We start from the raw sequence: 20,401 nt of genomic DNA, 5'->3' as shown, positions 1-20,401 counted from the left end.
GTGGCTTAAATGTTAGGTAAAACTGTAGAATCACAAAATGGTTTGGGTTGGAAAGGACCTTAAGATCATCTAGTTCTGCTTCCCCTGCCGTGGGCAGGGACACCTCACTCTAGACCAAAGGTCAGCCAAGGCTCTGTCCAACCCGACCTTGAATGCTGCCAGGGATGGAACATTTACCACTTCTTTGGGCAACCTGTTCCAGTGCCTCACCACCCTCACAGTAAAGAACTTCTTCCTTATACCTAACCTGAACTTCCCGTGTTTAAAGCCATTACCCCTTGTTCTATGGCTACAATCCCTGATGAAGAGTCCCTCTCCGGTATTTTTGTAGGCATAGCTGTAGTATAGGAAACATAATCGGAAAGCTTTTGGCTTAGGTGCTATTCAGAATCTCTTAACGATGCAAATGAAAATTACTTGAAGATTCATGATCATTGTATGGTACTTAACCTTTGTCTGCTTCAAAATGTGTTACTCTATTGCAGTTTGAAAGGATTGTTGGGTTTTCTTTTGTATTTTAAAAGAACACCTTAAAAGGTGCAGCTACTAAAATACATATCTTGTGTCTCTCTGCTCAAAAGGCCAGAGAAGATCATAATTTTTTTGAGTTGCTGAAAACTAGCATTTATAAATAAAAACATTGGGATTTTGTGTGGTTTTTTTGGCACTACAGTTTATTCAGTTTTGTTTATTGAAACTTGAACTTTGTTTATTCTCCTTAAATTTTCGAAAGTATGGGTTGTTGCAGTGTATTTCATATTATAAATACTCTGTTACGCGTCTGAAAATTTAAGTATATGAGGCTACTCATTTAATATTATTCTATTTTGTTTTCTTTTCCAGTTTCTCAAACAGTTAGGTATACATCCTGACTGGCAATTTGTGGATGTTTATGGTATGGAACCAGAACTGCTTAGTATGGTGCCAAGACCTGTCTGTGCAGTGCTACTTCTCTTTCCAATAACAGAAAAGGTAAATGCTTTTTTAAATATCAGCTAATCATTTTAGTTGTAAATGAAATGGACATGAACCGTTCAAATCTTATACTTTTGGTATCATAATAGAATCAAGATGAGACTCAAACCTTATTCAAGAGATTTCTTAATTAAAAACAACAAAATGCTTCTTTCAGAACCTTCTTTTGATAATCTTGTGTGTATGTTTCCAATTTCTTTTCAAGTTGGAGTGGGAAAAGCTGATACAGAAGCATGGAGAAATGTGTTTCAGTTTTCTATTAACAGTCAGTTGAAGACTATTTTTTACTAAATATGCACTGTGAAATAGCTCAGTTTGGCTACTTTTAGCAGAAAGCTACAATAGCATAGGCAAAATAAGAGTACCTAGACGTACCTAGTTATATCAAATGCAAATGTGTTTTGAGGTTTTATACTGTTGCACTGACTAAACTTCAGTTCACTTTCAGTTCAGTCATAATTGCCAATATGGCTTTTGCTTCTTGGACACATGGGGCATATTTCTAAGATGAAAGAATTCTCCCCTCCCTTCCTCCTCTATGTTAAATTTTGAAATACTTGATTTGGGTAAATCAAGTCTGTTTATTTTGTCTTCTCATATGCTTCTGCAAAGAGAAGACATCCATCTTGTGTACCTTCAAGTATTGCATAGGTTGAAATGTATGATTTACATTGATGTTTCAATTTATAAAACTCTAACATGATTGTAATAAGGTCTTACAAAGAGGTGAAACTGCCCAAACTTCTTCCTTTGAGTGTATATCTCAAAAAGACTGTATGGCTTATAAAGACAAAGCAGTTAGCCATTAAAGCTTAACTTCTGTAACAGACCCCATTTAAATAGAGAGAAGAGTGACTCTTGCTCTTTAGGTCCTGTGAGCTTTTGCATTCTCAGTTTCTCCAAAACAGCAGGCAATCCCTTTCAGGCTTGATTTCAGCCACCTCGATAGTTTTAAATTTAAGCAAACTCTTTAACTGTCCTCACCTGTGCTCAGAAAATTTAATTTCTGTCACCTTTAAGGTGGTGGTTTGTGTGCTGTGGTTTCTGTCTGCCTTCTTGAGCTACAGGTCTGAGCCCCTTCTGTGACTGTCATCTTTCTCTTGCCTTGCTGCCTTGCAAACTTCCTTTCTTGGATCATACCATGAGACCATCATCCCACTGGAAAGAGCAACCTTCCTCTTGTTCCAGAGGGTGTATCTGATTTCATCAAGAAGCATATGTCAAAGAGGAAGAGGAAAAACAACATATGCTCTCTTGTGTTGGTCAATCAAATTTGACCACCAGCCAAATTTTTGAGATTTTCTCCAGCATGTAAAACTAGCAGAGATGTAAAGGACACGTGTCTCTATCAACTGTGCAGCCTGAGTGTGTGAAGGCCAAATCTTTAATGCGAAGTCCCAGTGTTCTGAACGTTTTGTTGTTCAGTATGAACTCCACAAGACTCTAGGGCATTATTTTATTTCTGGAGTACTTTTTCCCTCCTCAGTCTCTCTTTCAATATAGCCAGTATATTCTGCTCTTACTGAATTATTACTTGTTTTTCTTGGCTGTGTCTACTTTTATAAAAGTGTGTCTCAATTAATTTTGTTGCCCTTATAAATACTTTTCTGTCGTGTCTTTGTTGGTCTGTCTAGAAGTTAATTTTTTTCCGTGATTCTTATAAATCAATTTGCTTAAACTTGTGTTTAGGGCAAAATACTCTTCTTAGCATACAGATGGTCTTAGGGTTACTGTCCAGTTTAAAGGTCAATGACTTTCTTAGTCTGTATTGTAGGTTCTATACAAAGTGAATGCTGTGAGCGTTGTGCATTTTGGGTGTTGTCCAATGAATGTACGTATGATAGGATAGTTTGGGTTAGGAGGGACCTCTTGAGATGATCTGCTCTAACCCTTGCTCAAAAATGTATTTTCAGTATTCTCAACATTTACATATTTATTTTTTGCCATGGAGTTCATTTTTACTGGTAGGGAGTAAATGGCAGCTATATTGTATATATTGTTTACAGTCTCTAATCTGAACTTTGGTCCAATTTCATAGACATCAGAAATTTTTTTCTCAGTTAAGGCTGCTTAATTTGCAGTTAAGTGGTGTCAAATTAAAATGCTTTGTAAGTGCTCTTACTATTCCTTAGACCTTTCAGACTGGCAGCAAGCATGGAATCATGACACTGGAAAAATTTCTTGTTTCTCTTTGTCACTGATGGTACACAAAACCTGACGGGAAAAAAATTCTCATGGGTTTTCAGGGAGAGTTCCTTGATGACATTGTGCATTCGAGGTTAGCTTTTGTCATACTTCTATAAAAAGCATATCTACTTCAATATTTTTTTTGTCTCCAAAAATACCTAGTAAAAGGTAAAGGAGGAAGAAAGAACAACGCTAGCTGGAATAGTTGCAGGTTTTGGTTTTTTTTTTTCCCCTGTTTGAGATGAAAATCTTGTAAATAATAACAAAAAACAAACAAGCAAAAAAACCCCAAAACTGCCTCTCCCCCAAGAACCACAAATGAACAAAACCATAATCAACAAAAAACCCCACAAAATCAACACACTGTTGTACAGTAGAACAGATTTTAGTCAATTATGATCTTTACAAAACAAGTACTTTATATTGTTCAAAGTGAATTCTTTTCCGAAGAACAGAAACATTTACTTTATGAATGTGGCTTTCAAGGGGCCTGTTTTAGGGCTATGAGCTTTATATAAATTTTATGTTATATTCCTGGAAAAAATGAAATGTAAAAATGTAATTTGTAAGAATGCTTCATGCTGTTTAAACACCTGAAGGATTATGGTTTGCTAGTACTTTGAGACCTCTGTCCTTAAAAGCTTTTTGTTGGATTGAAGAAAGGCAGTGACAAGTGCTCGTATTAAAGGAATAGTTTGAACTTTGAAATTATGCTAGAGAACAAGTGTTAAAAATGATTTTTCAAGTGTGACTTGGTTTTGACTAGTGACAAGGCCCTGGTTTGAGAAACAGTATAGAGCTGTTCAGTTGAGTAAGTTTACATAAACTTGTTAGACCACATGTTAAGTGTTTCAAGTTACAGGTTGAGTTTTGGTTTTATTAGTTAGCTGGTGCTTTGGTTAGTTTATTTTTGCTTGAATAATGTAGCCAGTATCTATTTGCACTATCTGTGAAATGTCTGTAACTTTCCTTCTAGTATGAAACCTTCAGAACAGAAGAAGAAGAGAGAATAAAAGCTAAGGGGCAAGATGTCAAATCATCAGTGTATTTCATGAAGCAGACCATTAACAACGCTTGTGGAACAATTGGGCTAATTCATGCTATTGCAAACAATAGAGATAAAATGAATTTTGGTAAGTTGGAGTTGGGGATTGTTGGTTGGGGTTTTTTTCTCTGCTGGCTCTTCCCTTTTTTTTCTGTTACCTGTGGGGAGGCATGGAAATAAGGATACATTTTGTACTGTTTTCTCTGAATATAACCCTTCAAAAAAGGACAGTCTCTATTCAAAGAGCATTTCTCCCTATAATTATAAAACCAGTATTTCATGCTAATCCACAAACTAAAGCACTCAAAAAATTACAAACTGCAGCTGGTAGCAATTCCTCATGCAGTCAGCCTCCATTGTCTTAAAGATGCAATGTAATTCTGTCTTTACCTCTTTTGTTGGATATAAGCATTCTGTAAACTTTAAATGAAGTTGGAGTTAAAGCATGACTCATAATTATGTCTTTCTCATCTTTTTTTTTTTTTTTTTTTTTTTTTTAAGAAACCAATTCTTCACTGAAAAAGTTCCTAGAAGATTCATTATCTATGACTCCTGAAGAGAGGGCCAAATATCTAGAAACTTACGAAGTTAGTATTGTGTGTTTTTATTTTTATTTAAAATGGTGTAAAAATTACTTGCATTAACAGATACTGTCCTTAGGACTTGATCCAGTGAAGCACTCCAACAATTTGATTTTAACATGTGAGCTTCTGATCAGTTGCTACAAAGCAAACCCTGCTTTGGTAGTTTATAGTGTTTCTGCCTGCCCCTAGCTCAGTCAGCAGAATGGATTTTGTCAATGTTCCTCATCCATATTAATTCACTGGCATAGTTTAAAATTGCTTTGAAATGGATGAGAAATGTATGCATAATCTTTTTGGAGGTTCAGGATGCAGTTTAATGGCCAATTTAAGCTGATATGGGGCTGAAAGGACGGTCCTTCTGCCTCCTCCTTTCATTTGTGCCTTCTAGTCATTTCTCTTTAGCTATAGCTATTTGGGGCACACAAAGAGCTGATGTGGCTGAAATACAATCTCTTTCCCCCACCATCCCAAACAATTAGATGAGCTAGCTGGTAGTGTGGTTAGCCAGATCATTAGTGCTGTTTGAAAGGATGTGGCAGAAATATCTGGTCAGTAGTGGAAAGGGAGAGTGCTGGTGTTGCTCCTGATGGTAATGATGATACTCTGTCAAAATGAAAATCTTAATGATTTTCTAGTCTGAGTTCCATGTAAGCTTACTGTGAAGCCCTCAGGAGTATGGATGTTATCATGTGGTTGAAGGAAGTAGTAACAAACAGAAACAGCAGAGGTTTGATGACATTTTCTGTAGAAATGTTGGACACAAGATGTGTAATCAGGGCTTCTGTCTCAAGTATTTTGTCTGCTCAAGAAGTAATACGTATCAAAACCACTCGCCTATAATAATTTCTGTGTGTAAAAGTGCCATTACAAACTGTATTTGATTTTAATTGACTGTATGAAAATGAAGTATTGGTCTTCTGAGATTCTTGGAAGTAGGGTTTGTTTGTTTATTAAGTTATTGTTTATTATAAGCACAGAGCAAAAATAGTTACATCTATGGTTTTTGATGAAATGAAGAGCATATGGTGATTCTTAAACCACTAAAAGTTTCTCATTTAAAGTCTGATTGAAATCTATTTTAATTTTAGGCTATTCGTGTCACTCATGAATCCAGTGCCCATGAAGGTCAGACTGAGGTATTCATTTTTTAAAGAAATCTTTGTTAATAACTACTTTGAGTTCAGTATAATTGAAATGAAAGTAATTTTGTATTAAAGGTTTACACTGAAATGGAGATCATTGCTTGGCTTGCAGTATTGCGTCATTAGTTAAAAATGAGGGCACAAAATCAAATGGCATAGTTGGGGGAGAAACCAAACCTGAAGTTTGCTTATATGTTTTGTTTGGTTTTTCTGGTTTGGGGTTTGTGTGCTTTGGGATACTTTTTTTAAGATACCTAACATGGATGAGCTTTTCAACCTTCATTTCAAACAGCCAGTAATATTATTTTTAGTGAAAGCTGATGTTTTGGTGTGGTAAATCTGTAGGTAGGACTGTAAGATCCATAGTAATGATACAAGGGGAACAAATATTTTCTGATGGTCTGAAAAGCTTTTCTTAAGGAAAATAGTGCAGTACTTGGTGTGCCACTATGTGCGTGGTGTTTGTATACAAATACTAATTCAGATAAATTCTCACTAATACATATCTTTATAAGCTTTTATCCACTGGGGGATAAAAATCCCAAAGCCCCACAAAACAACAAAAAAGAAACCGCAGAAACAATGCAAAGTAGAATAAATATAAACTTAACAGTCAATATTGTTCTGCTTCAGTCATACTAAGGCAGGTTTCCATCTTTCTGGTTCAGATCTCAGTATTTGTTCCACAAAAAGAAAATTTATTAGGTTTGGTTTGCAGTGCTTTGTTTGACAAAGAGAGGAGCCCTCCTCTGTTTGGCTGAGACTCCACTGGCTCGTCTGCTTGCTCTTTATCTTTTTTTGTGCGTGTAGTACAGTAGGTGAGGTTTTCTTTCTTCATATGTCTTGTGCAGTGTTTTCTAAACAATGCAGGAGAAAGCAAAGCAATCCTTTCTGTTCACTCTTGCCACACCATCATGAAATGAAAAGTGTTTTAACCATTTCTGTTACAAATACTCCACTTTGTGTGTGATGTTTTCTTTAAAAAAGACACCACTCTTCTTAACTCTTTCTCCATATTAGTCAGAGGTTCTGCATTTCAAGAAGAAACTTCAGAACAAATTCTTATTTCTCCTCCTTTTCTAAGGGAGAGACTCAAAAAGAAAATCTGGTCTGTTTTCTTTATAAATGAGTCCTTTTCTAGCTATTCTTGGCAAGCTCAGTAAGAGAGAGGCAATGGAGATTATTCCCACAAGTTGCTGAAGACCGAATCTCTTCCTGAGATCTTTGTGAAAGGGAAAAGCTTCTTTAGTTATTTTGAGGTACTGTGACATTCATCCATGGAATGGTTTGTGTATGGGTTCCTTTGGCAGAAATTGTCGAATGATTCGGAAAGAAAATGCAAGGAGTTTGTAGTTCCTTTGAGTCTTCGTAAAGATTCAGGAAGCATCTAAGTGGTGATGGAATCTCTTAGTAAGGGACAGTTAACTTCTTGAACTTCCATGAATCAATTTGTTTCCTGATCAAGGTAACCACAATACAAAAGACTAATAATTGTGTGGAAAGCTGAAGACTTTTTTTTTTTCTTTTTTTCATGATAAAAATTTACAAGATTGTTTTAGCAACCATGTCTAAACACAAATATTGAATAGGTAGTTTTCCTGCCAGGCATTTATTATTCCATTTTGCATAGTTGAATCTGGAAGTAATTCAATATGGATATACCTGAGACTGGTAAAATAACTTTTTCCCGTCTTTCTGTTTCCAAATTTGAAGTAGTACAATGGCTGAACACATGTCCTAGGACCATTTTTCTGAATAGTTCTGATCCATCAAAACAAAGAGGGAAGAAATAAACAAGTTACCTCACTGGAGCATGTAATTGCCTGAAGATCCCGTCCTACTGCGCTGTGATTGAGTTGGCATCAAGGCTTCCCCTTTCATCTGTATAGGAGGAATTGCTTTACTTTAAAGTACAGTTCTTCTTAAGCAAAACAGTCTGAAATGTGAATATGCTGGGAAGTGTAATTGACAGTTGGAGTGAGTTAATCTCCTAGTCCTTTTCTTTCTAATGGTACACTTTAAATGTTGCTGTATACCTCTACATGTAGTGGTAGAGGGATTGATGAACAGCATGCCCTTGAAGATGCTGAAGTTAGCATATGCAGGTAATGCAAAGATGTTAACTTGCCCTTCAGGGTAAGTTGATAATTTCTAGTACTTTTGGTGCAAGAGATAAGAGAATCCCATTCCTCCTGCATACTCATTATTGCCAGGGTTACTTTCCGGAGAATTCTGATTTCCTGTCAGAGCTGGAAAAGAAAGTGTTTGACCTTCTATGACTGTTGGGTTTTTGTCCTCTTCCCCTCATCTGTGACTCCTCTCCCCTGAGAAAAGCCAGGGCATTTTGCATAGAAATCTTTCCTTTTCCAGTTGTTTATGTAGTTGTTTAATGATAGTAAGTGCTGTATCTGTGTGAGCAAAAAGTCCTCCTACAGAATTAAAGATTAAGAAAATGTGCAGCCTACTCCTTTAGGATAATTAACTTGGCTTGTGTGCTTCCTAAGAATAGCCTGCTGTGTGGATAGTTCTGTCCCTTGGGTAGTATTGCATAGTGCTGTCCACTCAGTCTTCTGAAAATGTGGCTTAAGCTCAACTGTGTTAGAGTAACTTCCAAAAGTGGAATGTATGGCAGTCAGCTTTGCTGATTTGTCTAAGAAACTGCTTTCAAGAATTTACTCTTTCCTTCCACCATGCAAAACACGCCATCAGACCACCAAGGTTAAAGTAAAATCTTGTGGAATTTTGAGATGTAGAAGGCTTAAAAATAGCAAAGAATGCAGAGAGTTCTGATACCTTTTTTTGGTTTTATTTCTTGGCTGTTGACAGTTTCTCAAATATCTGAGGGTTCAGCCTCCAGTGCTTCTGAGTAAAGCCTTTATTGGGTGATCGCTCCTGGCAGTCTTGCCAGGGATACTTGATTTGTGCAATATACTAGTGGAGTTTCTCCTTTTGCTTCTGTTCCATGTGTGTGAGTATTTCAGACCTCAAAATAAAGCAGGTTTATCTGGAAATAAAAGGCTAGATGTAACACAGTAAAGCAATGCTATCTTTCTGATATCTCTGTATTTCATCTTGTCATCTTGTCTGGTTTGTAGGATTTGTTTCTATTTTGGGATAATATGTAATAAGTGTTTTAATTATGTTTTGAAAAAGTTATATTTAAAAAATAACGGTATTATTTATGTAACTTTAATATTTGTGGACTGCTAGATTCTACATTTCAGTTAGTGATTGCTGGAAGAGAAGAGCTACAGTGATCAGTTTGCTTCTGGGATTTATCGTTAATATGCAGTCTATTTAGATAAAGCATTAAGATGAATTGCTAAGAAAATGGATTGAAGCTGAGAGCTATAGAGTGTCCTGCCTTGGTGGGCGCTTTAACAGCCTTTCTAAGTTTGGTAGCTGTGATTAACTTACCTAATTTCAGAAAGCAAAACAGCTCACACCCCACAAAAAAACCCCAACCCAAATCCCCTTTTATGGGCCATCTATAGACTGGATTAAGCTGAGTATTTTGGGGAGATTTTTTTGTAGTAAATTATGTGAAGGTTTTTAATGAAGTTCACTGAATTTTTATTAAATTACTTAAACATTTTCTTAAAAATAGAGAAAGTTTGGGGTTGGTTTTTTTTTTCACCCAAAGAGACTGTATTTTAGGAACAGTTAAGCAGTTTTAATTTTGCTAATTCATTTCAGGTTTGCAAATTAAAAGGATTATAAATTTGGTCTTCTGCTACAGGCAGATTTTGGGCCAGGTTTGGTTCAGTTTATATGTTAAGACTTAAAGATTCTGTGGCTCTATTTAAAATTACTTTCATATCAAGCAGTAAGATCTGGGAATAATTCCACTGAAGTGTGGTGTTAGTTTCAAGGGTGGATTGATTCTGGTCCCATACTTGAGTATCATAATGAGGGCAATTAATGTAAGACTCTTGTAACAGTCTGTTAAATTTCATGCTGCTAAAGCATACACTTCCTCAAGTGACAGGTATTTCATATCCAAAGTTGCCAAAAAAAAGGGTCTAGGTCTTTACAATAAAGCTTTGTGGATCCAGCTTCCTCTCCTTACAGTGCGATAGCTCCTGAAAGGCAGTTATTGCTGAGACTAGAATAGTTGTCACCTACTCAAGATCCTCTTTATTTCATAGCACTGATCAGGGTTAGGTTCATGGTTTTGGTGTTTTTTTTGTTTTTTTTTTATTTTTACTTTATTCCAATCTTGGGTTGCTTTCTATCAGAACAATCATAGGAACTGTTTTAAAGTAAGATCAAAAAATCTGAGGGTAGAGTTTTCTGAAAACAGGAAAAATGTCATTACTTGAGAGACTTTTAGGGCTAGAGTCTTCTGCAAAGCAGGTAGCCCTTTTGAATTTGGAGTTGTGGAAGAAACTTATATTACATCCTGCCTACCAATTTTTGTTAATTATATAAAGTTACTGTATTGTTTCTTGAAAGAGTTGGAGGAGAATGCAAAGGCACAGTTGTTATAAAGCAGAAATTGGTAGAAATTGTTTAACTCCATTAAGTACTGATGTGCTTTAATATCTGGAGGGAAGTTATTCCAGTTAGAAAATATTATCTGTACTGATTCTTGAAATAAATGACCCTTTTAGTATATGACTATAATAATGTGAGTCGCAAGATTTTTGTTCTGCTCTTGTATTACTGACATCCGTATCCAGTGCTTTATTACAGCTCAATTCTACAGTAAGGAAAATGGAGAGCTATACCATATTAGTCTTTTAAAAAGTACTTTATTGGCCTTTATTCAAGGAATTAGACCTAGAGAATAATCCGTATTCAGTTTCTGCATTTCTAATGGCTTTGACATGCCTAGTCTTGCTGAAGTACTACCTTGGTAATAGTATCTGAAGTTTTAGCCAGGTGTATGTGTGTGTCTGTGGTTGTTGAAATTATTCTGGATTGTCAGACTATCTACAGTATCTTCTGTCTTCCCTCAGCTTCCCAAACAGCTTCCTGAAACTGCTCATCTTATAGACTTACAGGAGCTAATGGTGTCGCAGAAGTGTTAGGAGCACATGCCTATGAAGAGAGGAGGAGGCTTAGCAGACTATATTTAGATCAGCTTTTGCTTCTGTGCACAGCAAATACTCAAATAGTTGTGGTGTTAAATAATTGGCAGGCTGTTTGTGCAACATCATGATACTACCGACTGCTGACAAATGGCTTTCTATATCACTTTTTGTTATAAAGTTCAAATGATAGAGTGAACTTTTTATTATGTCTTGTGGTACTTGCGGCATATGGAACCGCTTTTGTGTTAGTGGTTAAAATATTTTTGGACAGGGGAGTTTTAGCATGGTTTATGCATTACTGCTTAGCAGAATATGATTTATGGTCTTTGGGAAGTTGATTTCTTTTAAATGTTACAACACAGCTCAAAATAATGTTTCAATCAAGCAAATAAATTAAAGGGAAATGGCCACTTGAAATACCTGTGTTAAATATTGGTTAGAGAAATAATAAGAGTTTGATTGTGTTCATGGCCTAAGTTTACGGCAGAAAATTAGGAGATCTCAAATTCCTGGTTTTCCTTTCTTTTCCTTAGAGGCTATTGAGACTGTGCAACTAAATGAAGTTTAACCTACAGTATTTCAGTTACTAGTTATTATGGAAGAGAGAACTGCAATATAAAATATATCAACTATTTCAGGGAGCACAGAGAATACTGTCTTGGGTTCTGTAACTCCTGGGCTTTTTTTGTTCATTTGGTTTGGGTTGTTTGGGATTTTTTTAATACACTTCGTATGTCTATTTACCCACTGACAGCTTTGACTACTAGAACTATATGTTGGGCTAAATGAGGCTCAGGACTGAGCAGACTGAGGTGCTGCATCTGAGCTGCCACTTAAATTGAAAGAACATTCTTGCACCTCATTAGACCTCTGTCAAAAATATTTATGGTGGAAAAATTAGCCTTTGAAAATCAAAATTGGTGTTTGACAGTATAAAAGTCACAAGAAATAACTGGTCTCAGATGTTCACAAAATCCTGAAGTACTTGTGCGCATCGCTATGTTTACTTAGATAAACTTTTTGTTCACAAGTATTACCGGGAATAATATTAACATGGATTGAACTTGGCAGCCACTAAAAAAAGGTGCTACAGCTTGATTCCTTCCTTAACTCAAACCATAACTGCAAACTGTAGTCTGTAAACTTGTTTAGTGTGTCTTGAGAACTGTAATCTTCCTTGGAATGCACCAAATTAGACTTTGATCACAGTAACAGTCGTTAACATTGGCAAGAGCTTAGAGTCAGTGCACTCTGTTCTCAGCTGCTATAAAACTTGAACTTTCAAAGATCCCTGGTTCCCTGGGGCATTACAATTTATTGTTAGAGAAGAGGCATAAAGGAGCTTCCTTTTCACTCCTGCCAAGAACATATGGTGGGATTTTTATTTTTTTTTTTCTAAAACATCCCATATTCCTCAGTGTTTCTTCTGAATAACCCATAGTCTTGTAAAGAAACATTTGCATCTCGGGAGAATATCAAATCAGTTATATAACTGTTTCTGATTTTTGTTTAGCTTAGCATTACAGAACAAGCATGTAATCTGTCCTCTAAAGGCAATGAAGTTGCCTAAAAATGTTAGCTATAGCTTTTTCTCTTTTACAGCCTACACAGTAGAAGTATAAAAATGGACTATAGAATTATATGAAGCGTTTTGGAAATGCTACTTGATTAGTTTTTAACTCATTGCATTGCTGTGTTATTTAATGCATCAGGGTTTGATACATGCATCAATCTGATTTATAAGCAATTTTACTGAGCAAATAACTAATAAGATATTAATACAGTGTTGCTCTGAATTGTTATTCTGGGTCTTATGCTGAACTGTAAAATCCGTATGAAGTAACTCTGATACCTAGGATGGAATGTAACTATAGAGGATATTCGCACCCATAAGGCAGCCCATGAATTTAAATAACAAGTATATAAGAAATAAAAAGTGAAAGTAACAAAATGTTTCTGTGATTTTGCATCCAACATCTCTACCAACCAACTGCCATAAGTTTTGGGTTTGGTTTGTGGGTTTTTTGGGGTTTGGTTTTTTTTTTTTAGGTTTTTTTTTTTTTTTTCGTTGTTGTTTTGCATCTCTCCAATCTGTAACACCTCCAGTGCTGTGCTTGCACTATTTGTGTAAGAGACCGCAGGCAGCAGGCTCTAACCATCTGTTTGCTCACAGGAATTTTAGCAGGCCGAGTATGACAGGTGATGGTTGAGTTCACACTCTACCCCTTTCCCTCAGGGAGAAGAGAAACTTATTTGGCTCTCTGTTTTATTCTTTACCCAACCACTAATTTGGGATAATAAAAATTACAAGAACTTACAATCCTTAGGACTGCCCCAACATTTTACCACTATGGCTGAAGGTAGGCAGTGGGCTAAAACTACTTGGAGAATTGATGTTGCATCGACAGACTTTGCTCAAGGAAGCATTCTAAAAATATACACTCAGGGTGATTTGGGTTGGAAAGGACCTTACCATCTCATCTAATTCCAACCCACCTGCCATGGGCAGGGACACCTCCCACTAAATTGGGTATGCAACAATGCTGTTCAGTTTATTCAAGAAAAACAAACCTTGCAGAGGGAAAACTGTTTAGAAAAAATCCAGTTAATTTAGGTTTTGGAGAGCTCCCTAACCTTTGGAACTTTTTTGTAATTTTCTAATCTTTGATCACAGAAGTCACCATTGTGATAATCTAGCTTGACTTTTGCCTAACATAGCCCATAGAACTGAAGTTTAGGTCTTCAGAGGGAGATAAGATATCACTAATTTTGATAAGATTTCTTTTTTCCCTTTTTTTTGGGCACTCTGATCTCACCATTTTTCTCGTCCTAAGCTCTGTCTTTACCCATATGTCTAGCAAAGTAATACTCTTGTGATACTATCTGTACTTAATCGTGGATTAAACTGACATGGAGAATACTGTAAAGCTTTTCTTTTTACCAGCTGCTGAAACCTTAATCAAACTTACGGATGCAGCAGTTGATTGGCTAGCAGATGTAGCCCAGTTCAGTTTAAAAACTGTAGTCTCTGTTTCAATGCATATTAATGCTGATAATTTTATTGTTGACAAAAGAAGTTGCTCTGTGAGGAGTGGAGTTTATGAACCTTAACTTCCTAAGAATGTGCATGTTGTGCAGACTTTTGTTGCATGTAAGGAAGTTCTGGTTAGGAGCAAGGCTTTTCTTGAAGCTGAAATGTCTCATTGGTGTGAATTCTGTGGTGTTGGAGATGAGCTCGTGAGCTTCGGCCTCTGTGGAATACTTCCTTTATCTGGCTGCTTATCTTCTTAGAAAAGCTTGAAGGAACTTAGTGTCTCTCAAGATTTCACCACCACCACCACCAAAACAGGCTTCAAATGCTGTTAAAAGATTAAGAACACTTGTGAAGGAAGGAGAGAATTTTCTCAGCCAGTTTGATGCGTAGATTTAAGTTGCATGTGAAAAAAACTGCTAAGAGTAATGACTTCTAAGGAAGAAAAACACTATTACACTTTGAACTGTAATACAGACCCTTTAAAACACTGTTTAATTCAGTAATGAGCAATTACTTCAGCACAACAAAAAAAGCCTCAAAAGGTGGCAGGGAAAAATGATATATGTTAAGTATATTCTCTCTGATTATAATCTTAAAAATAATAACTTATTGCTCATTCGTCTGGAAAAGTTGCACTTTTTATTGTCACTTCAACCCTCCCCCATCTCTGCTACAGGGCTTACTGTATGGGAACTGTACAATGAGGCCACAAACACTTTGTTGGGAAGAGCTATTTCACACTCATGGATTGACTCAACTGAGCAGCTGCAGAACATGTGGCAGGGCCTCTGATCCCAGTGCTGTGCATACGAAACAAAGACACACCTAAAAGTATTGTATCTCCTTCCTGTTTCCCAAGTTTCCAGTGGTGTTGGTGTACAGTTAAAGCTCATTTGATCTCTGCCAGTCCAGCTAGCATTTCTTTCTACACAGTGACACAAGCTCAAAATGGAGGAAAGAAGAAAGCAGCAGTCCTAGCATAGTTTGTCAGCTGCTAGGCATGGAAGCTTGCTTTGAAGAAAGAGCATGGGCTTGAACTTTCCATTGAAAAAAGTTCTGAACTTGAGCTTCCAGATAGATGAATTTTTGTAACCACTAGCAAGTTAATCTAATAAATATTTCACCTTCAGAAAAAGTGGCCATGCAGTACCAGACATCACTTTGTCCTGTCAGGTCTTCAATGCATTAGACGTGGACTAAGGTACTTTGCTGGATTGGGTTCCCCAGACAAGATGAGCAGACAAATCTCTGTTTTTAGAACCTGACAGGTTTGGGCATGAGCCAAATCATGAGCTACTCACCACAATCAAACTTCTGCACTTTTAGATAAGCTGAAAAGTACAGCTCTTGGTGCCTAGCAAACTTTATAGGTGTTTCTGTTAGATCTTAGACTTAAATGGCTCTAGGCCTTAATAATAGCTATATATAGGATTGAGTTTTAGATTGGGGCAGATAATAATTGCTTGAACATATTTTTGGATCTACTCCATGAAGCTTTTAGCTTGTTTATAAAGTATTTTTTGCATTACAAACCATAAATGTAATGTGCTTGCTTTTTTATAGGATGATTTTGTTTTACCACTTCAGATACTTGACCCGCTGCAATTTTCAGGCAGAAAAAGGTTCCTCTGATCTTTTCTTCTTGTGAAGTTAGTCTAATTCTCTCTTCTCTGCAGTTTCTAGTTGTTAATAAGTCTTGCTTAAATAGTGTCTCAAGTCTCTTGATTTGTCTTCCACATTTTAAATGTGAAATGTATGACTTTGTATCCTTTATTTGGAGATGTGTACTCAACATTAATTTCATATTAATATTGGCATGTAATTATGTTTTTTTTTTTTATTTAATAGTCAAAAACTTCAATTGACACAGCTTAATTCATACTTATTAAAACAATGCATGGAATTTTATGGCCTTTGATTGCAACCTTGTTAATTAGACATTATCCAGTATTAACTTTGCTTTTCCAGAATCCCTGTATAGTCTGTTTAAATTTCACTCATAAAATATGTATGAGTGAGCAAAAGTGTATTTTCAGTGTGGAGGAAATTTATATTTGTCTTGATCTCACTATGGGGCCTACTAATACAGGAAATAAAAGATAAAGAATTTAATAAATGGAATTTAAAACGAGGACAAATACTGACCTAGAAATACAAAAATATTAGTTGCCTTAAACTTCATTCCAGATTATAAATTTAGTTTTGAGAGCTTAAAGTCTTTTCTGGTCTCATTACATTCACACAGGGGGTGTTTTTAATATATTCTCATTATTTCAGCAATATTAGCCAGAAAACAAGAATGGTAAAAGTCAGGAATTGTGATAAAAATGGTAACAAAGGTAAAAAAGGCTTTATAAAGAACATCTTCCAATATTCCAGTCATCCCTGTACAATCAAAGAAATATTAAATTTCATAGTATTCAAAGTCTTGTTAATGGCTTCATAATAATTACATCAGGAAGGTTTTTAAACACCAGAAGTATACAGTTTAACAGCTTACAGTCAATGGAATCCATCAAAGCCAGAGTAAATTCCAAATCTCAACAAGTTTTTTAGTTTCTGTTTTATAACTGTTTCTAAGTGAACAGTTACTATATTGCAAATTCCAGGAAGACCAACAATCATAGAATCATAGAATAGTTAGGGTTGGAAAGGACCTCAAGATCATCTAGTTCCAACCCCCCTGCCATGGGCAGGGACACCTCACACTAAACCATCCCACCCAAGGCTTCATCCAACCTGGCCTTGAACACCGCCAGGGATGGAGCACTCACAACCTCCCTGGGCAACCGATTCCAGTGCCTCACCACCCTAACAGGAAAGAATTTCCTCCTTATAGCCAATCTAAACTTCCCCTGTTTAAGTTTTAACCCGTTACCCCTTGTCCTGTCGCTACAGTCCCTAATGAAGAGTCCCTCCCCAGCATCCCTATAGACCCCCTTCAGATACTGGAAGGCTGCTATGAGGTCTCCACGCAGCCTTCTCTTCTCCAGGCTGAACAGCCCCAACTTCCTCAGCCTGTCTTCAGCAGCAGCTTACAAAATTGTAAAATGTAATGTAGTCTGTGCTGCCTTTTATCATGAACTGTCTAGTTTGCAAAGCTCTTAAATTTCTGCCCCACAGCAGGTTCTGATCTTACAGTGTACTCCCTCCACAGGGAGGTCAGTGAACTCTGAGGACTTTAAGCAGCAGTGTTTTACCAGTCATCTTTTGGAATTTTCTTAGGCAAGTTGAGGATAAATTGTTTTTAAAGCCATCTGATACATTATCTAAATGTAAAATGTCTCATTTTAAATTGGTTCTTCAAGTGCAGAATTCAAAAAGAAAAAAAAATCAGTAGTACAGAAACTGTAATAGCCATTAAACTCTTGAAAGCGTCTCTGACTCATAGAAGTATTGTCATTGCTAAATTCCTCTTTCTTTATATAATTACATTTTTTGGGTTGGAGGTTTTCTGGTTTTAGCATTTTTTATGTGGAGCTGCTGAGATTTAGGGGTGGATCAGAATGCTTGAAAGTCAGAAGCTAATTGGAAAAATGACACCTGTGGCAAACCTGTGGAAAACTCTATCCTCTGGACAGGTTACGAGTCTTGGTAACTTTCCGTGCTTATTTCTGACCTCTACAGTTTCTACTGTATTTGATGCTTGCTCTTCATGAAGAATTTCCATCCCTGTCTTTGTCTTTAAGGTCAGCAATATGGGAGCAGAAAGAACCAGTTTCCTACCAAGAGTGGTAGGAAAAGGGGGGAAAAAAATGAATGAGAAAGAAGATAAATAATACAAAGAAAGTAAATGGTTTTGACTGGCACTTATACATTGATTAAAAAGTGAAAATATTTTTTTCCAGAGAAGCTGTCTAATGCTCAGTTTTTGCAGTCTACTGGAATCAATCCATTGAATGCATAATGTGGGGCATACCTTAAGGAACTGCAGTTTCTGTTCTGCTTGAGTAATTTTAATGGATTCACAAGCAGATGGCAGATCTTAGTGCAGACAAGTGGAGGATCATTGATGTGTAAGTATGTTTGCTAGTGCAGTTCTACAGGGATTACTTTGAAGAACTATACTGTTGAACAGCTTATATCAGTGACATGGAGGAAAACATAAATATACTCCCAAATCTGCAGGCAGTGTAAAAAGATCAAGAGATAGTAAAGCATGAGACATCAACACAGGACAGCCTGGGTTCTGAGGCCAGATAAAAGCTGTGTAATTAGCACAAAAGATAAAAGTTTATTTCATGACACAAGGTGAGAGGTTCTCTGAAAGACTTAAAGATTACATTGGGGGGTTTTATATGTGCCGGCAGGGGAAAAGAATGGTGGGTGATAAGCCGAAGATGAGCCCCTGATTTTGCCATCATGGCCAGATGAACTAATGTAATCCATTGATCCATGTTCATATCATCATTAATCAGGACTAAAAAGGCTGCCTTTTCATTTAGCACTGATGTATTTAGTAAACCGTATGAATATGTTGCCTATTGTCTGTGTAGCTATAGACAGGATTGATTTAAATTTTGATCTGTTTTATTTCAGTAGTAAAAAAAAATAATTGTTAAGCTTGAACATTTGTTTTTCATTCTGTGAGTACGTTCTGATCCAAACAAAACGTCGACTTGATTGGTCCTGTGGCCTGTGTGGGACAGAAGATCAAAACTAAATCATCACAATGGTCCTTTCTGGTCTTAATATATTTACTGTAACTTTGTCAGCCGCAGCTGAGAGTCATTTTTAATACTTCTGTGGTCTTTCTTCTAATAGTAACAATTTGAATGGTTTAACATAGTCCTACTGCTTCCACGGATACTAAAGGGATCCTGAGTGTTAATGGCAATACTGCCACTGGCCTGCTATTTTAGAAGAATAGGTGAAAAACTTAGGAAGTTGCATACCTCACCACGGTAAGCTTCCCTTTTCCTTTGCTTTCCTTTTATGTTAGACATGGAACAGTAAAGAAAATCTGAGTTCTGTTACAATAGTTGCTTGATTCATTTTAAACCCCAGAGTAGCACCACCTAATTTTCCTAAATTACCAAAGAACTGTTGCTCATGGTTTTTGTAGCTGTAGACAAAACTGATCCCATGCTATTCTCAACTATTCCTTCCCTGAGATAATACTTAAATAACCCTCCCTTCACACTTTCCAACAGTTTGTCTCTTGAATGAGTCAGTTAATTCATGTTCATATTATGAAGTTCACTGGGTGTGAATAACCTCTAGCTTATCTGGTGATAAACTTCAGATTTGGACCATGTCTTTGCTTATTTTCATTGTTCTTTTATCTTCTCATTCAAACTCCACACATTCTTGATTATTATCTGTGTGATTTAATCAGTTAAAGGACAGTACAATAAGCAGTGGACACCTTTGCTGTTGCCTTTTTAGGTATGTTAATTCAAGTGTAAGTGGGCTAAGTATGTTCTTTTTTAATGTTTATGTAGTCGTCATCGTCCTCGCTGTCTTCACCACCATCCTCATCGCAGCCTCAGGTTAGCCACAGCAGAACGAAGGCTTCACCATTGTGTCACTCTGCATCCCTCTCCTGGGCCAAACGTAATCATGTAGGTCCTGCAAAGGCTACCAGTCCGTCAATCCGTCTTCGTCGTTGGCGGCCCTTGATACGCCTTCCATCTGTTGGGCTTCATTCTGTTGTAAGTGTAGTCCATCTTCAGTCTTTTCTTACTCTGACACGACTGGCCTTCAGCCATGTAACTTCAGTCTTCAAGGCATCATTTTTTGTTGGGGTCTTTTCTCAACCATTCTTAGGCTTTCTTTCTCCCCCCCCCCCCCTTTTTTTTCTTCCTTTTTTTTTTTTTTTTTTTCTTTCCCCCATATCAGACAGCAAAAGTACATCACTCCATGCTTTGCTGTCCAGGTATTTTTTATTCAGTACATGTGCCAAATCATTTTCAAAGCACAGACAAAATTTGCCTTTCATGAAGTGGCTTTTTTCTTTTTGCCATAGGCTCTACATCCAGCCTCTTCTTTTCACCTCATCTTCATGATCTTTCATTTGGATGTGCTAAACCAGGGAGCTTCTAATTCTTTGTCACATGATATTATTTCTTCTGTGTTTGAGACCTGGTTTATGTTCTCATATCCTAAACCTAGTCTCCTTTTCTTTCATTCTAAGCCTTGCTTAATGGTCCCTGTGTATTTCAGTAAAGACAAAATGTTTCATGTAAGTCCAAGGGGCTGGCTTATTTTGTCACTTGACATCTGTTTCTTTATCCAGTTTGTAGACAGACATTCTAATTGAAGGTGAAGACGTCCTAATAAGAAAAGCTTGTCATCAAATAGCATACTTAGACTTTTTTCCTTCTCCACTCACAGGGCACAAATATATCTTGAAAACATAGAAAGACATTATATTCACACAACAGCCAATATTTCTA

The 20,401-nt window shown here is 36.7% G+C and overlaps 1 protein-coding gene across 1 annotated transcript in view; it reads left to right on the top strand.

Annotated features, from left to right (window-relative positions):
* The first annotated feature begins 843 nt into the window (after positions 1–843).
* The window catches only part of UCHL3 (ubiquitin C-terminal hydrolase L3), a 33,435-nt gene continuing 13,877 nt past the window's right edge, over positions 844–20,401 (top strand). Inside the window, exons 1-4 of the mRNA XM_065678105.1 lie at positions 844–972; positions 4,139–4,295; positions 4,709–4,794; positions 5,880–5,927. Coding sequence (XP_065534177.1) covers positions 898–972; positions 4,139–4,295; positions 4,709–4,794; positions 5,880–5,927 — 366 coding nt within the window. The 5' untranslated portion in view covers positions 844–897. The remainder of the gene's footprint in view (positions 973–4,138; positions 4,296–4,708; positions 4,795–5,879; positions 5,928–20,401) is intronic.

The sequence above is a fragment of the Lathamus discolor genome, chromosome 4 (genome assembly GCF_037157495.1).
Source record: "Lathamus discolor isolate bLatDis1 chromosome 4, bLatDis1.hap1, whole genome shotgun sequence".
Lineage (NCBI taxonomy): Eukaryota > Metazoa > Chordata > Aves > Psittaciformes > Psittacidae > Lathamus > Lathamus discolor.
The sequence above is the reverse complement of the archived record's forward strand: the minus strand, read 5'-3'. Positions and strand labels throughout refer to the sequence as shown.